This window comes from Mus caroli, unplaced genomic scaffold, assembly GCF_978045245.1.
Source record: "Mus caroli unplaced genomic scaffold, Mus_caroli_1 scaffold_11, whole genome shotgun sequence".
In the NCBI taxonomy this organism is placed as follows: domain Eukaryota; kingdom Metazoa; phylum Chordata; class Mammalia; order Rodentia; family Muridae; genus Mus; species Mus caroli.
This window is the reverse complement of record NW_028227266.1, coordinates 106,199,854-106,217,442: the sequence shown is the minus strand read 5'-3', so window position 1 is coordinate 106,217,442 and position 17,589 is coordinate 106,199,854. Positions and strand designations below refer to the sequence as shown.

The 17,589-nt window shown below is 53.0% G+C and overlaps 1 protein-coding gene across 2 annotated transcripts in view; it reads right to left on the bottom strand.

The window, feature by feature from the left end:
- The window catches only part of Cacna2d2 (calcium voltage-gated channel auxiliary subunit alpha2delta 2), a 129,583-nt gene extending 119,336 nt beyond the window's left edge, over positions 1 to 10,247 (bottom strand). For both annotated transcript variants that reach the window (XM_021171426.3, XM_021171427.3), the window contains exon 1: positions 9,968 to 10,247. In XM_021171426.3, coding sequence (XP_021027085.1) covers positions 9,968 to 10,182 — 215 coding nt within the window. In that variant the 5' untranslated portion in view covers positions 10,183 to 10,247. The remainder of the gene's footprint in view (positions 1 to 9,967) is intronic.
- Positions 10,248 to 17,589: the final 7,342 nt, after the last annotated feature.

Genomic DNA, 17,589 nt, shown 5'->3' with positions numbered 1-17,589 from the left:
CCTATTGGGTCCTTCAATCTCTGAGATGCCTCCATCTCTAGGGCTGCTTTCATCAGAGAGGGTCAGCCCTCACAGATGCCCACGAGTGATGACACAACATGGGTGTTATGGTGACACCCCAAAGGTCCTGCAGCTAGCAGCTGCCTGGAGTATCTGAGTGCTTGGGTCCTGAGTGCAGAAAGGGAACCCCAACCCACCACTTGCTATCTGTGAGACAATAGCATCACTTAGCCTCACAGAGAACCCCGTTCTCTTGTGTGTGAAACACGGTGTATGTGAACTGGCCTCATTGGACAGTATATATGAAACGCACGACCAGGGCCCGGCTCTCAGAAACCGATGTTGTGGATAAAATAACCACGTTTTTGCTTTCTTGACTACATCTCCTTTCGTCTCGTCTTTTCTCTACCTCTCTTGCTTTCTTAGCACCTCCCCGCACCTCTCGCCTAAGCCCGTAGCAGCCACGGTCTTCCTATCTTCCATCACGCCAGCCTCCTTGCTAACAGAACCCAAGTCTGTCTGCAGAATCTCCTCCTCCAGCCCCAAGGTGACCCCATCCTCAGCTCAAGGGTAAATCCTGATTAGCCTGAACCAATCACAGAGTGCCTTCTCCACTGCCAGTGATTGGTTTAGAGTGGGCATGTGACCCAGTGCTAGCCAATGAGGTGTAAGGGAAAGTAGGCTGGGGGCTTCTAAGGCAAGGTTTCCACTCCTCTTAAGAGAAACTCGGAGGAAATAATCCCCTGTTCTATACATAAAGTCTGGGTCTGACATGATGCCTGGAGCTGTGGCAGCCATCTTGTTGCCATTAGGAAAGTTGACCAAAGATAGCCAGCCATAGCCAAAGTAAGGTCAGCCAGGCAGAGCCCAAGGGGAGGCCTCAGTTCTCATTGACAGCCCATATTTAGCAACCTTGTCAGAGGAGGCAAGGCCTAGCCACAAGAGAAAACCTCATCTAGGGGTTGCCAAGGTGAACACAGATTGTAGTGTTGTTTCCTCATCTCCATCGCCAAATACGTACGTTCCTCGGACTCAGTGTCCAAGGTAATGACGGTCAGTACAATCCCCTCCCTTCCACAGGTCCCATAAAGTAGCCTGCTACTGGCACACTACTGGTGTAGGATTATAGGAGAGACACACAAGGTGCGGGGAGCAGAAGGGCATCGTTCAGGAATGGTCCTCACCCCAGCACTGACATCCAGAAGACCAACTGCCATGGTTACAGAAGCCCCGTAAGTAGAGATGTCCAGGTGAAGGCCCTCAGGAGTCAGGGAGGCCGGAGAACCTAATAGGACCTGCAAGTGGCTCTACCTAGCTGGAGAACAGGCATTCCAGGGCTAGAGGCAGCCTTAGCAAGGATTTGAATTCCAGACTGAGCAGCCGACTTCTGGAGTGTAGGTCACCACTGATCCTCATAAGGGGACACTGAAGCATGGGGAGGAGGGGTCCCCGGAAAGAAGGGGAGCCCACGCAGCCCCTGCTCACAGAGAAGACAGGGAAAGGATCTTTCTGAAGGCTCTGGCAGCTCCTTCACGTTTCTTATAACTGAAATTGGGGGCAGGGCCAGAGTGGGGTGCCTGGTTGTTTGTTTGTTGGAGCTGATGGCAGCACCGAGCCTGACCTTTAAGGCTTCAAATGCAGCATTTCAGGCAGCGCCAGCGGGAGAACGCAGCTGCGGAAGGAAGTTATCAAGGCTGAAATGCCACGTCAGGCTGGAAACTCGAGGCAGAGCAGGGGCTTCTACCTGTCGGCAGCACACGCCCGTCCCTCAGTGCCCACCCTCCTGCCTTGTGGCAAAGACGTCCTTCCCAAGGAGATCCAGAAGGCTTAGGTGACCCTGAAACAGCACAGGGACATTGGCTTCAAGTCCTTGCCTCTCCCGCTCCCCTCAAACCAAATTAGGAATCGGAGGATCACACCACAAAGGCCCTCTACTGAAGCGCGCCCAAGGAGAGCTGGTTGATTCCCACTGCTCTCTCACCCCAGGCCATAGATATGGCTATTTAAGACAAATGACCACATGTCCCAGTGTGCAGATGGCCACACGGGGATCATCCTTCAAGCTCTATGTGCTAAGCCTGAGCTCACAATATAAATGTGTGTCTAAAGGCTTGCTCCCTCTCCTTGGGCCTCAGTTTCCCTCAGATGGGGGCATCTGGCTCTCCTGCAGCTTTGGTAGCTGTGACCCTCCTAAGTCCAGGATGCATGCAAGGCCCACAGTGCTCAGCTGGTTTCACCCAGGTTCCTTGCTCCTTCAGAGAAACCCCTGCCCCACAAGGCTCCTGGGCCATAGTAGGCACCTTTGCCTTTCCTTACATTAACCACTTCTCATATTGTATAGAATCTTGGGCCAGCTCACCTCCCAACATACTGACTTTAAGAGCACTAATAAAGTTAAACTTACAGTTCTTTCAGACGTCAGGACCACCGGGCCACAATCTGGATAGCCCCAAAGGCCAGTGCCTTTATGTAGGGTACCAGGACAGCCAATTTCACAAAGATTCAGCACATTAAAAAATGCATCATTGAATCTCACTAGAGACACTCTGAATAGAGCACGCAGGTTCAAGCCTAGATTCTGAATGGCGACTGCTGACCTCTTGGACATCTTGCACTGGGCAGGGACCTGAAACCTGCTACAGATGCCCCTTGCCTTTCAGGGTGCAAATGAGAAGTGTGCAGAGAGGGAAACCCACCAGCCTAAGGTCACACAGCCAAAGGTCTTCCAAAGTGCCAGGGCCCTGCCCATCTCCACGTGACCCCTACAGACTTTCTCCATGCAAGGGCTACTTGCAAAGACACTTCACTTCTCAAAGGCTGCATAGAGTGCCTCTGAGTTCCGGGTCCTCCAGTGAATCTGAATGCCATTCAGCTCGCAGAAATTTGAATTACAAGGACGTAGCCTCTGTGTGTTTTCTTTGCAGACTGTCATCCTGCCAGTTGGTAGATGATCAAACTTTCCAGCTCAGCCTTAACTCAGGCTGTTCCTGACATAAAAGTTTGCAAAACACGGGTCTTCACAAGCAGGGGGCTTTGTTTCTCTCTGCCAGCGTTCGCCCACCAAGTTCTGGCATTCACATCAAAGGCAGGTACAGGAGGTGGGCACGGCAAGCACATTCTGGCTGCAGAGATAAACTGCCATGTGCCTGCACGACACACACACACAGGCATGAGTTCATATATGCCTGTGTATATATACAAACACGTATGCATATGCACACCTACACATGTGCATACAAACACCATGCTAGCACAAATACACCTAAGCACACACCTACTCACAGGCACACAAGTAGACGTGTAAACAATTATGATGGACAGCCAACACATTTGCAAAGGCATTCATGAGCACACAGATAGATATAAGCAATCCTACCCTAAAGCTTATGTATATACTCAGGCCAAAGTAAGGGCCCTCCCTGTACAACAGGAAAACCCCAGAAACCATAACTGGCCCCAGGCTGTTCCCTTATAGGATCTGACTGAATAGTGGATGCTATAGGTAAGGGGACAGGTGCACTCAGGGCAGGCACAGCCGTATTTGTGTACCCTCCTAGATCCAGGGCCTGAAAGTAGGTCTATCCCTCATGATCCATGCCATCCCTACTCAAGGAAGTAGCACAGAGACCTCAAAAACCCAGAGAAGCCTAGTAAGTACCCAAGGTCATGAACTCCTAAAGGGGGCACTCTCAGGGACATACCGAGAGGGCATTACTCAGAAAGAATCCATCCGGGAAGGAGTAACCCAGTAGAAACAAGGGGTCCAGGATCTAAGGAGATGGAAGGGAGACTGTTTGGGGTGGGGAGGTCTCCTTTCCTGTTCCCTTTGTCTGATGAGCATTGTTCTTAAGGTTGGGAGATATGGTTAATGACCAACAGAAAAGATTTCCTCTCCTCCTCTCTCTCTGCTAAACAATTAGGCTAATCTAACCCAAAGTGGGTCAGTCAGAAGCAAAGAGACTTCAAGGCACCCAAGGTACCAGGCCCAGACAACCTCATGCACACAAAAAGAGCAGGGCCAGATTGGGGTGGGTCACACTTCATCCCTGCTAGAATGGAGTGCGGAAAGGAGACAGAAGACAGATTCCCACACCTGTCTTCTTAGAGTGCTGGAATGTCAGAGTCGAGAGATCTGAGGAGAAAGGAAACTGAGGCCCAGGAGGGAAGGACCTCTGCCCAAGGTCACCAGGGAAACTGGCTCACTGAGAAGGGCTGGGCTGAGTTTGCTGGGTTTGCTCTTGACAGCTGCAACCCAACCAAAGTAAAGAGTCCCCTCCTCACACACACACACAGCTAAGCAAGGTCTCCTAGTAAGCCCATTGCCACCAGGCTCAGCCTCTAGCACCAACAGTAGCTGTGGACAAAGAAAATCAGACCAAACCAGTTAGCTAAGGGTGTCCGTGGGGCCTTAGGGAACAACAGGACCAGGATAAGGGACAGGGTGAGGGATGGGGACAACCATATGAACTGATGAGTCTCATAGGAGCAGGACAGGACTTGTCTGCATAAGGTCAGGCTCAAACTGTGTGCATCCAAAGGACAGAACTCCTGAGTCCTTAAGGAAGCCCCCAGAAACCTTCTATAGGGACTCCAGAAGCACTTGTGGGCATTTCAGTCTCAGTGGTCATCGGTAGTGACACCCTCCCCACCCCTGAGGTCCTTCGTGACATTAACGCGGTTCTTGAGGTTGCAAAGAATGAGTGAAAAAGGGAAGGCAAAACAAAAAAAATTTTTTTAAAGAAAAAAAAGGGAAAAGTACAAATCACACATCCGCTTCCCTCCGGGGATCCGAATATTGATTCTGTAGCTTCGTGTTTAGATAGTGGGCCTCAGGAAAAACAAACCTGCCATGAGGAGGCTCTCCTCAGCAAGTTGCAAGGCTGCATCTGTGATGGGAAAGCCATCACTATTACCTTGGGGACCTTGGGAACCTTAGGCCCCAGTGCCCCTCCCGGGGCTAGGACCCAATCACTGGAAGACACAGATCAAGGGTTCCCTGGCCATTGTGGAATGGGTTGAGGGCTGCAAGAGAGAAAGGACCTTTCCCAGAAAGAGACCATCCTCATTTCATACACAATGCTACCATGCAGGGCCTGCCTGCCTTGACCCCTAAAGCTGCAGGTAACCTCTAGATATCAATGGACCCTTCCTTAAGAACCTAAGGCCTTCCACCCTAGCCCCACCTGTTGTGTGCAGACAGCACACTCTCAAGCACCTAAAGGGCCAGAGTCTTCGGAAGTCTTGTGGGCCTGGCAAAAATAACTGAGAGGCTCCAACTTCATATATGCATTGAAAACCAGGCCCTACCAGCCCCCTGACCTTTCCTTCTAGAATCATAATAGAATCTGGAAATGGAGCACACACACACACACACACACACACACACACACACACACCGGCTTAGCACCCTGCTCGGCAGACTTTGCCACAGTGAAAGCATTAGGACAAAGACAGTTCTGGGCCCCAGGGCCATTGCATGATGGCCAGCATGCACACAAGAAGGGTGGCATGTACAGTAGAGCTGGTAGGGTAGCCTTGGCCAAAGATGGCCCCTCAGGCTTGCAGGAGACCCAGAGGAGAAAGAGGGACAAAGCCAGCAAGGTCACAGAGGCATGCTGTGGTGGGGGAGGAAAGAAAGGGGAGGAGAAGGGGGAGGGTTCACCCATCTCCCACATCCCCTTCCTTTTCATTTTCCTCCTAAAACACTTGGGTCTTTAGCTCCTCTCCTTACCTCCCCTGGGTTCCCATCCCAACATCCCCTTGGGGTTGACAGAGCATCGTCCTTCAGTCCTTTTAGGAAATGTGGACTTTGGGTGGTCCTTCTCTCTGTGTGTCTCAGTACCCCAGGCTGGGGATTCTGAGGACAAACTGGTAATACAGGCAAGCAGCCCATCTTGGGCTCAGTGAGGGGAATCCACCCTGAGCCTCATAGCATCCTCCCCCACCAGTCACCAAGGACAGTTGGACATGGAGGGTGGTGGTGAATAGAGACAGGAAGAAAGTCAGACTCAGGCATGGTGGCACACACTTTAATCCCAGTACTCAAAGTTCTACATATGTACTGGTCTATAGGGTGAGACCTTGTCTCAATCAATCAATCAATCAATCAATAAATCTAATTTAAAAAATAGTTAAGGGGGGCACTGTAAATGACAGCTAAGGTTCTGCAGCCTTGGCTTGTGAACTTGATGCAGAGATAAACAGTCACTGCCTTGCTGCCCAAGAAAGTTGAGTTGTAGCTGCCCACTGGAGGCTGCCCTTCCCCCACTGGCTCTCCCCGCTAGCCTCTTAAGATTGTATTATTTTGGTATGGAAAATCAAGGCAAGGTCATCTCAAAAGATGACCAAAATGGAGTGTGCAAGGCTTATTTATCCTTGACACCCAGCCTGCCTCCAAACTGTGTCCTCCAAGAAGCTGACAGGATCCACTGGATGCATGTGAGGCACTGGGAGCTGGGAGCATCCACCTCCGTCCAAGTGGAGTGGAGTGGAGAGGGAGACGCTGACTGCTGAAGGGCTCACTGGATCTACTTGTGGTGCCCGCTTTACTTTGGAGTCAGTGTCTCACCAGAGACGTCTGTGGTGAGGAATCTGGAAGAAGAGTCCTCAATCTATGAAGAGGCTCACTTTAAAGTGGGCCTCTTCCCTTCTCAGGAGACTAGCCCGACATTTCTAGCCAGGAGTAGCCTGATAAGAGGGCAGAAAGACCAAAGGTGTCCCCCAAATTCTCAACCCCAGGAGGGGGTGCAGGCACCTGGCAGTGGTGCATTCTATTGACAGCAGACCCGGAAGCCTCACCCCTCCCTCCTGAGAAAGCTGCGGCAGGTTGTTAGAAGGATGGGGGGGGGGGGATCCACACATGTAATATTGCCTCCCACCAACAGGGAGAGCCACAGAGGGGTGGAGACTTATTCAGAGGCCCAGACAGACACGCGTCACCCACCATTAACCGTAGCTAGACTGACGCATGCCCTGTCACAGCGCTGCTCCTCATTTGCCCACCCAGAAGAGAAGCACTTATGTACTCTGACAGACATTCATTTGTTGGGGGGGGGTGCAAACCTCTGGGGGGGACCTTCACTGCTCCCCAACCATGCCAGAGGAAGGGAGGCACCGAACCTATCACTTCGCTAGAGAAGAGCGAGGTGAAGAGGTGCAGCCAGGCGGGTACTCTAATCAGCACTTAACCATGACTCCACTAAGCAGGGAACAGAGAACCCAGGGATAGCACAGGACTGGGTACAGGAACCCAACAGAAAGGACAAAAAGGCAAGCAGGCCAGGTTAGGTACAGAGTGGTGAGAGGAGGTAAGACGAGAGAGGGGGGACCCCATAGCTGGAGTGTGGGGCAACAAAGAGAGACAGAATACATCAGGGCCATTAGCAGCAAGAACTGCCTCTCAGCCAGCAGCACTGGCTGGCCTGACCACTGGGGTGGGCGTAAATGGGAACAGAATGAAGCAGGTAAAAGGGAGTGTGCGCTGCGCTAGGGCTCCATCCTCCGAGACAGGAGACTATACACACCCATGCATGACACACGTATCTGAAACCTCCATGTGGATCCAGGTAGGGTGAGAGAGGGCCCTCTTCCTAAAACCAAAGTCCCCGTCCTCCCTCCAGTGCTAACTCCTCTGCCCTTTGCAATCTAATGGCTTGGTTCATTTCACCCGATGGCAGACAGCCACGCTGCCAGAGCGATCACAGGGATAACGGCCACCAGATCCTAAACCCGCATTTGATTAAAACCGAGCAGTTTGAGAAGCTGAGCCCCCTTCCCACGGCACCGCACTCAGGAGGGTATGCTTGATCACTGAGAGCCCCCCCCCTACGGAAGGCTTGCTACCCCAGGACCATGAGGCTGACAGTCCTACTTTCCATCTTGAAAATCCACCTGTATCAGTGTCCTCCTAGCCTGGCCACTCTGGTCCAAGAAAAGGCTAAGGGATGCCACTCAGCCCTGAGCAGCCCATAGAGAGAGCCCTGTGGCCCTGGCAGCAGCCCCAGCCTTTTATGCCAGTTTAACAAAAGCCCTAACTCAGAACCAGCGCAGTCATTGGGAGGGGTCTACAAGAGTCCCCTTCCTCCCTCCAAGGATCAATAGAGATCTGCATCCACGGGACCAGGGCAGCTGAAGGGCGCTGCCTGTCATGGCAAATCTTCCTGGATGTCACACATTTGTCAGCTAGACCCAAGAGCCTCAGCCCCTCTCTCATCCCCCTAATTATGGTTTGCAAGACATGTCCCAAACCCTCGAATTAACTCCAAGTACATCAACAAGGGAAGAGTGTCCAGCTGGAAATGTGCGGCTGTAGTCACACCCTCCTAACATCTTCTGGCTAAGAGCAGAGGGACAGGTGTACCCTGTGAACGGGGTCTGACATTGTCCTAAGGGAGACCCAGCAGCTGTGTGAGGCAGTGTACGCGCAGGGAAGGGGAGAGAGGTCAGAAGAGGTAGAAAGAGATAACTACTTAAACCTTCACTGGAGGGACTGGGAAATGGCTAGGAAAGAAAAAATGGCTTGGCTTTGAGGAAAAAAAAAAAAAAGAACAATAAAAAACATGCTTTTGCTCTTTCTAAACACTATAGTTTTGATCCAGTCTCATCGCAGCAAATGAAAGACAATACCACGACCCACCAACCCTTGAACTTCCCCGCACCCCCCCCCCACTCATGAAAAATCCAGACAGCTGACAGAGGACACGTCGGTGCGGCACCTGTAATTTGCCAACTGATCACCCTCCTGGACACGGTCGGGCTGTGTGAGGAGAGTGATGATAAGGGAGAGGACAGGGAGACTGAGTCCGAGCCCTGCTTCATGTGAGTTTGTTTTCTCCTCATCTGAGAGAACCTACCAGCTGAAGTAGGCAGGCTCTGTGGCAGAGCCGGGGTCTCCTACCCAAGGGCAGAACTGCTCTTGTGACGCAGACTAGTCAGGCTCTTTTCTGGGGCCAGACCCTTCCCTCTCATGCCCAAACCTAGGCCAGGACATTCGTGAAGGAGTCTGGGGACAGGTGGCTCCTTAAAGCTGAGGACAGGAAACAGAAGCACGGTGGTTGCCATGCCCCAAAGGGTGTCTGGACACTGACATATGGCTAAGGCACGGTGTCAAGAAACAGATGTTGTCCTAAAGGCCACATGCAGAATACCACTCCTTATCCAGACACGTCTGCCCGACTCTGCCAGATCTTGGGGAAGGTGAAGAGGCTCAGACTGACCATAATAACCACTAGCAAAAGCTGGCAGAACCTGGAAATGCTATTACCCAGTTGGTAGCAGGAGCGACAGTGTCAGCATCAGGAGCAGGCAGGGGTCCTCCCTGTCATTCACCTTCTGACCCAACCCCAGCACCTTCACCTCCTTATTGAGCTATCCAGGGACGTCCCCTCAGGTGGGCGACCAAGAACAGGTGACATTGACCGAAGCAAGAAGGCGCTGGCACCCTCTGCATCCAGTATCGCTCCCCCCCCCCAAGGAAAAGGCCCAAGAAGACAGGTGTGGATGTAACCCCACGTCTGACTCTAAAGCGCCAGGTTTCCACCAGGGATAAAACACTGGGCAGATGCGTGGCTCCAAGTCTACCGGGCAGGGGTCGTTGGCCATTCTCTCGACCAACCTCAGGCTCCTCTATCACCGGACAGTGGCAGGAGTATCAGTTGGCAGACTCAACCCCCGCCCCATCCCTAAGCTTGAAGATGTTTTGCTCTGTCCCGTTGCAGGGGGTGGGGTGGGGGCGGTCTATGGGAAGCAGGGGCACCGCAAGGAAGTTTCGCGACGCAGCCAGAAGCTCCGGGACCCTGGCTGCCAGCCCACGGGGGTTTGTAGCCGCCACCCTCACTTGCAGCATGCCATGGGAACCAGAGCCCCCGCCCCGACACCCGGAGTGGAGAGTGGAGGGGCAGACGCGGGCTGAGGGGCGCAAGGGAGCGCGGGGCTCCGCGGGGTCCCGCGGCCGGCCGAGGCCACTTACGTGTGCTGCTGGGGGAAGCTGTAGGCAGAGGCGCCGGGGGCTGTGAGCAGCGGTAAAAGCAACAGAGGCGGCAGCAAGAGAAAGAGCAGGCGTGCGGGCCCGGACGCTGGGCCCCGGGGGTCAGGGCAGGGCCGGGGGCCGCGACCGGGCCAGGGGCGAACGGTCCGCACCGGGCCGGGCCAAGAAGCGCCGCAGGTCCGAGCCGGCACCGCCATGTTTCCATTCAAGATGCGGCGCCGCGGGGAGGGAGGGGGGGACGGCGGCGGCGGCGGCGGGATGGAGAGGGGGGGGCGCGGGCGGCGGGCTGCGGGCGGCAAGCCGGCCTCTTCTCCACCTCCTTCTCCGCGCGGGGCCTCCGGGGCTGCACTGGCCGCAGCGCCTCTGCGGGCTGCGCGCAGCGATCTCCCCGCCGCGCTGGCTCCAAGCGCTTTGAGCGCCTGGCCCGGGACCTGCGCTCAAATAGCGGCCGCCGCCAACCTGCCGGCGCCGCCCTCCCCTGTCGCTCCCTCCCTCCTTCCCTCCCTCCCTCTCCTTGGCCGGCCCGCCTCCGCGCGCCCCCGCCGCGGCCACGCGCCCGCCTGTGCCCGCGCGCCCCTCGTCCCCGTTCACCCCCGAGCCTGCCCTACTGGCTCGCGCAAACCGATCCGAATCCAAGCTACCGAGTCCTGCGCCCCAGCCGTGGTCCCAGCGCCCAGTGCACGTCCCCTGCCCCCACACCTCAGACCCGGGGACTCCTCTTTGCCCTGCGAGTGGGAACTCTCCCTAGGCAGTTGCACATATGACCCTTCTGGGACTCGACCTTCAACAGGCTTAAGGCCTGGAGTCACAGGTTTAATGGTGGAATGGCAGGCTTCTGCAGACTACAGAGGAGAAAGGCAGTACTGTCACACCCACAGAAGCTCAAGCTACCTCAAGATTTCTTCCTGTGGGGATCGGGGTGAGGGGGTTGGGGGTGCGGGGGGGGCAGCCCTTGGCAGAAAAACGGATCTTGATTCTCCTAGTTCCTTGGAAGAGAGTCCAGCGGCACAGATGTGGGGACTGAAGGAAGCGGGATACCTCAGCTCTTGCTTTGCTCCACTTTACTGTCCAGACAACACTGGCCAGGGAGCCCAAGCCTCCGCTCCCTGGACTTGCACAGCTTCGGGTCAGACTCGTCTAGAGGCAGGAAGCTCAGTCTAGCATAAACCTCTCACTTTTGTCCTGGTGGGCCCTGTAGTTACAACGATGGGCTGTGTGTAACATTCAGCTCGTCAGCGTGTGGGCCACCTTCTCAGAGCCTGCCCTTTTCTTAGGAATACCCCTGTAGGGCTGCAGTGCCATTTCCAGGATACAGTGAGAAAGGGGTGAATGTCTGGTAGCAGAAGCACTCACAGTTGCGAAGAGCATTCCAAGGACCTGCTCAGGTTGGCCCTTGAGCCCCACTTTGCCCGCCCCCAGCGCTGACCCACACTGGTGAGAATGCTCCCTGCCACCCTGACATAGGACCCCTTTTGCAGTAGCTGCCCACAGACTCTGCCAAACAAGACACTAAGGGCTTATTAACTGCTGGGTGGCTCAGTTCAGAGATGTCCAGGGACTCTCATCCCATGCCTGGGTAGGTCGCCTAACATCTACTCACAACTGACTTTCCAGAGAGAGGAGAGAACAGTAGCCTCTGGGCCAAGGAGTACAGAAGTGATATAGACTCAGACAACCTTTCCTGACTTTCAACTCTGCTGTGGGCTTCCCATCTTTCCCCACTCCTAAAAATAAAGGCTTGACAAGAGCACATCTTCCGCTTCTCTAGATCTGAGTGAAGTTTCCCGGGCCAGATTCAGTATATTGTACTGAACACTATAAGGGTCTATCAGTGATATCAAAAAGGGCCCTAGGTTCTACACTCCAAATAGTTTCTGGGACTTGGTGGTCTGGAAGGGCCTAAAGAACAATGGGAGGCCACATCAGGCCAGCTCTACAGGGAGGCAAGCAGGGGTGTCACTAAGCCAGATGTGTGACTATGTCGAATACCCACTGCTCCTTGTCCCCAGATCTGGACAGAACAGTTCATCACCAGGACAGATAAAGAGAGTGGCTTGCACTGGAGAGTCATTAAGTTTGGGCTGAGCAATCCTCTCCTGTCCTGCTGACACCTGTCTCTAACATCTGCATCCCTCACGTGCAGGCAGGACTGGCCTGAGATGTCCGCAGCTCCTTCTGGGTGGGTACTTTCCCAAGGCAGACTGCAATGTCCTGACACATGTCAGAGACAGGCTGGCTGACCTTTGATACAAAGATGCCAGTGCTATCCTTGGAGAGCACCCAGGCCATCGAGCACCTGGGGCCAGTCAGTTCCGCAGTGAGCGTTGGAGGTTGAGCATCTCCATCCCAGCCTCCGCAGATGTGCACCTAATTGAGGCCGCTAGCGCCGAGGGAAAGGCGGGAGATTTTGGTTGACAGGCCGTTAAAGGAAGACAAATAAGGAGGGGAGGTAATTAAGAGTAAATGGGTAGTAAGAGTTTACACACTCCAACTTTGGAGGCTCACAGTATCCTCAGCCTCTTGGCAGCTGGCTCCAGCCCCAGGTTAAGGTCTGGGGAGGGGAAATTGTGGCTTACCAGAGAATAAGATGTCCACAGCAGGCAGATAGGTTCAGCAGGAAACAGCTAATACCACCCACCTGGCCAAGGTGTCTGTCCTGAGTGATGGTGGCGTGGCAGGGGCATATAACATTGCAGTCAGCAGAAAGGAACCCATCCTTGCCAGGGACCTGGCAGGAGCCATCTCCGTGTGTAAGCCTACAGGACATCAGCTCAGTATCCAGAGAGGCTGACAGAGCTTTATGGAGAACCTACTATGTGCTAAGAAGGTCCTGGGCTCAGCCATACTACCCAAGGGAAGAGGGAGCCTATCAGGAACGTTTATCATGCTAGGGCAGCAAGATCCCCACCCTAATCTGCCCTGCCTCCAACCTCCCCTAATCCCTCAAGCCTGAGGGCTGGACAGCAACCTGTTCAGTGGAAACCCTTGCCCTGTGGCCTTACTCCTGCAGTTTCTTCTCCCTGGGGCCTGCTCTTTTTCTCTACCATTTGGACCCAGGATACGCATGAGCCCCTCAAATGCTTATACCAAGAAGGGCCTAAAAAAGTCTCTCCACAATTGCATGGGCCTCTCTATCTCTCCTGCTCCCTCTATGGTCATACATACCTACAGTGGCTTCTGCCTTGGGGTCAGAAACACACCTATAGTCCTTACTCAGGTCCTATATAGGATAGAGTATGGCCGTTTCAGAAGGCAAAGACATTTTGGGGTAACAAATCAAACAAGTGGCAGGTTAAGGAGCCTGAGAGCTATGCCCGGGAAGAGTATCTGACGTGGGAATGAGACAGATCAATGTTGCCAACAGGCATTACGGGTTATGTAGGCAAGTCTACTTCGTCTCTGTGAGCCTGTGTCTTCATCCACCTAGTGCCAAACATGAGCCTTATCTGGCAGTAGGAGTCTCAAAACCCAAAGCATGTAATACCCTGAGGGCAAGACTCAGCATTTAGCAAGTGCTTAATGAAGGAAGACACAGGTTTCACACATCCCCTAGGAAGGGCAGACTCTTCACTGGGGCAAGTAGATGCTTCCTGGGAAGTGAGGAGAGATTATGGCTCAGCCTTGCCAGGTGAGCAGGGATATGCTCCCCAAAATGCCCTAGTCTAAGCATGAGGCAGATAAACTGTAACCTCCACATGTAACCAGAAGAGGGCCCCACATCTGAATACAGTGGAGAATGCTGGTTAATTAGGTAGAGCCTAGGCTTGTTCCTGGAAACTCCCTACTTTGTAGGGGGACCACGGCACACAGGAAAACATGACAAACACCTCAAACATGCATGATGAGTTTTAAAAATGCACATGATCAAACATGCGTATGGTTATTCAGCACTGTGAGGCCTGGGCAGCCAGGAGAGGTGTTCTAAAGGGAACGACCCCTAATGAGGCACAAAAGGGCAGGAAAGACCATGTGCAGTCAGCAGAAAGGAGGGCAAAAGGACATGCCTGGCAGACAGGCTGCATAGAGCCTGGGGAGGAGCGAGCTGGACCCTTTTTCCAAGGAAAGCAGTGTAAGTCACCAAGACTGAGCTCCTAGCAGAGAGAGGAAGATAGACAGTGTGGTCTCATGAAGAGCATGAGGCGAATATGATAAGATATCAAGGCAGGCAGTCTACCATCATACCCAGGGCTCCAGGACCCTGGGCAGCCTCATCCATAAGAAGGAAAGCAAAAATATGTCAATCGTTGTGCAAATTTAGGGATGCTTGTAACTGGGTTCACCCCAGCTCGGGTTCTGTATAAACAGACTTGGTTATATAGCCTGGGAGCTCTTGTCTTGGCTACATGTGTAGTCCTACAGCAGGCATTCTTCAGTGAGATCTGGACCAATCTGCTCATGTTACACCTGTGGAAACTGAGGCTTAGGGAAAGGTGGGTTCATCCAAGGGTTCAGTAAACACAAAGATCCAAGGCCCAGTCTGGATGTGGGTGTGGCTCAGTGATACAATGTTTCTCTCAGTGATGCAATGTTTCTCTCAGTGATGCAATGTTATTTTGCCTTAAGAGCAAGGCTGTGAGCTCAATCTCACCACCACCACCGAGAAAGAGGAGAGAGAGAGAGAGAGAGAGAGAGAGAGAGAGAGAGAGAGAGAGAGAGAGAGAGAGAGAGAGAGCACACGATCCCAGGTTTGGGTTCTATCCTCTAGGCCCCCTCCCTTAAAGGCTACTGGGGCCTTTTGAGTTTGTGTCCTTAGGAGGATATTGAAAACAATGTCTGCCCAGTGTGGGAAGGGGCCCTTGGCACCATTGCTGAGTCTCTCTGCTATGGCAGAAAGGCTCAGACGCTGGTCTCGCTCACTTTCCTCTGACCCTCATCCCACTCTGGCAAGAGAAAATGAGGACAAATAAAAGAGAGAAATTGTCCCCTCAGCAAAGCATTAGGTGTCTGGATGGTTTTCGAATAAATAAAAGTCTCCTCAGGCCCCCCGGCTGAGGCTGACAGCAGCTCTAACTCTCTGCAAGATGTGGTTCTCTGCCTCTAGGTGGAAGTGAGCGGTATCCATGGTAGGCTAAGTCAGACTCTGAGAGAGGCAGTGTTTTATCACTGCCTAATGTCCCATCAGCGCCTTCGCCCAGTGGTCACAGTGAATTGCCCCACCTCTACCAACTGCCCTTCCATGCCAGTCAGAAGAGGGTGAGGGGCAGGTACTGTCCCCATCAAGGGTAAGAAGGTTTGTCCTGGGCAGGACTGTGTCCTCACCAGGTTGCTAGCACCCAGTCAGTAATTTTGGAAATGGTTTATTCTGATGTGCTCATTTTGCAAGTGCAGAAAATAAGGCAAAGAGGACCTGGACAAATGGGTGGATGAAGCCAACAAATTAGGGACGTGTCACCTAAATAAGCCACCTCTGCACAGTGCAGCAGGAATGAGGGGCCCCCATCCTAAAAAGGGCCTCTCCAGGACAGAACCATACCCCACACCAACCACCTTCCCCTTGGCACCGGAGGATGGCATCTGAGTATGGGGCAAGATGGTGGCATGCTTTTGACTCCAGTGCTCCGGAGGCAGATCTCTGTGAGTTTGAAGCCAGCTTGGTTTACAGAGTGAGTCCCAGGCCAGTCAGCGCACTGCATGAGAACCTGTGGAGGGAAAAAATAAGAGGAAAGAGGAAGTGCAACCCCCAGCAATAGGTGGAGGAGGTGCCCTGGGAAAAATTCCTAAAACTGTCTGCTTCATCTGCTGGACATGTCTGCTGGCCTTTGCTTCTCAGTCCCTTAGTGAATTGACCTCTGACCTTTGAAAGCCAGTTAAAGGGAGGGCAGGACCCAATTCCATCATTAGTTCATTTAATTGATGATATGAGAGAGGCTGATAGTATTTTATCTGTTGAGCATTGGAAATGGGTGGGGCTGGAGGCTTCTGTTTTAATTCTGGAGGGAAAATTGAGGCAGCACTGCTTGTAGGAGTGGTATGTAAAAGGTTGGAGCCAGCCCTTGCGCATTTGTAAGGTCTCTACTTCTTGAGGTTTGTACTGGCTTCTTTTTTTCGTTTGTCTCATTTTGTTTTATGTTTCAAGGCAGGCCTTCTCTATGTAGCCCTAGCTGTCCTGGAACTTGATCTGTAGACCAAGCTGCATTTGAACTCAGAGATCCGCCTGCTTCTGCCTCCCAAGTGCTGGGATTAAAGGCGTGCGCCACCACTGACCAGCTATGTACTGGCTCTTCTGAACACGGGTCAAAGCCAAGAAGGTACATTCTCAGCTCATAACTGAACATGCTTTCGTACTAAGATCAGGTGGAGCTTTGCACTGCTACGGTCTCAGTCCCACCTGCCAACCTCATATCTATCCCTCGGACAGGCTAAATGAAAGTAAGACAGGGGTGAAGCAGAAAGGAGGAGGCAAGAGAGGGGTACGGTAGGGAAGAGGCAGGGAGGAGGAAGCACGTGACTCCCCCTGAAGGGTTGGAACACCCTCAGTCTGGTGTGTTGTCCCAGAGCCAGAACACCAACTTCACACATCCTTCAAGTGAACTTGGGATTCTTATGATTTAGCACTTCCTTGAGCCCTCTTAAGAAGGGAATGTTTCCTAGCCCCAGCTCCCATGACATATATTTTGTTCTTGCTGCTGTTTGGCACAAGGGATTAAACAAGAGCTACCATGAATTCTTCAGTGATACTGGTCCAAAAAGGGAATGTCTGACCAGGGCATGCAGGGGAAGTTCATGCCACACTGGGGCTACTCTGTTACCTTGGGGACTCGGAGGAGTTGAGCAACACCTAAGAGAAATGGGCTGTCAAGGCAGGTGACAGGGCCAGGAGCTCTGATTCTTCAGGCCACACAAAGGGGGCAAAGTCAAAAGGGTTGTGGCTTCCCTTTCCCACTGGAAACACACTTCCCACCCCCTCTACCTGAGAAAAGTAGCATCCATTTGGGCAAATGGAACATCTCAGGCAGCATGTGTGGCAGGAAACAGGAGGGATGAAAGTGGCCAAGTTAAAAATGGGGGGTTTGGTTGCGGGGAGGTCAGGGCCTTAGCTCAGCGTTTTCCCTAGAGCAGACTATCTGACAGAGGCCCTGGATGCCTCGGATGGAATGACGTGAGGATGAGGAGACTGTCAGGATATGAGCCCTGTAATAATCATGGTTTGTAAGAATTCTAGGTCCCATCTCCCCCATGTCCTGAATATGGGCAGATAGGAAACACTTGGACCACTCTAGAGATGACCACGCCTCAGCATTCCTTTCAAAGAACAGCAGTGCCTCTGTAGACTCTCACTCCTTCCCACAACAGGGCCAACCAGGCCTCAGAGACTCTGTAGAAGCACACAGGAATCAGCGGCATCTCTAAGACCATGCCTATGCCACTGACTTGGGGCTAACCATGGCCGTCTCTGACCGGCAGAGAATGCCTTCAGGCTAAATAAGGCCATCAGAAGGTTTCTGTAGCTCCAGGATGGTAAACGGTAGAATGGCTGATTGGGAGGCCTTACTAAGGAGGGAGATGGGAGTGGAGAGAACGAGGAGGCTTCTTCCACCTATCAATTCTCACTAGCGTGTTGGGAAGTTCTCTCCGGCCCTTTCTGGCAGCCCAGCACTATCTTG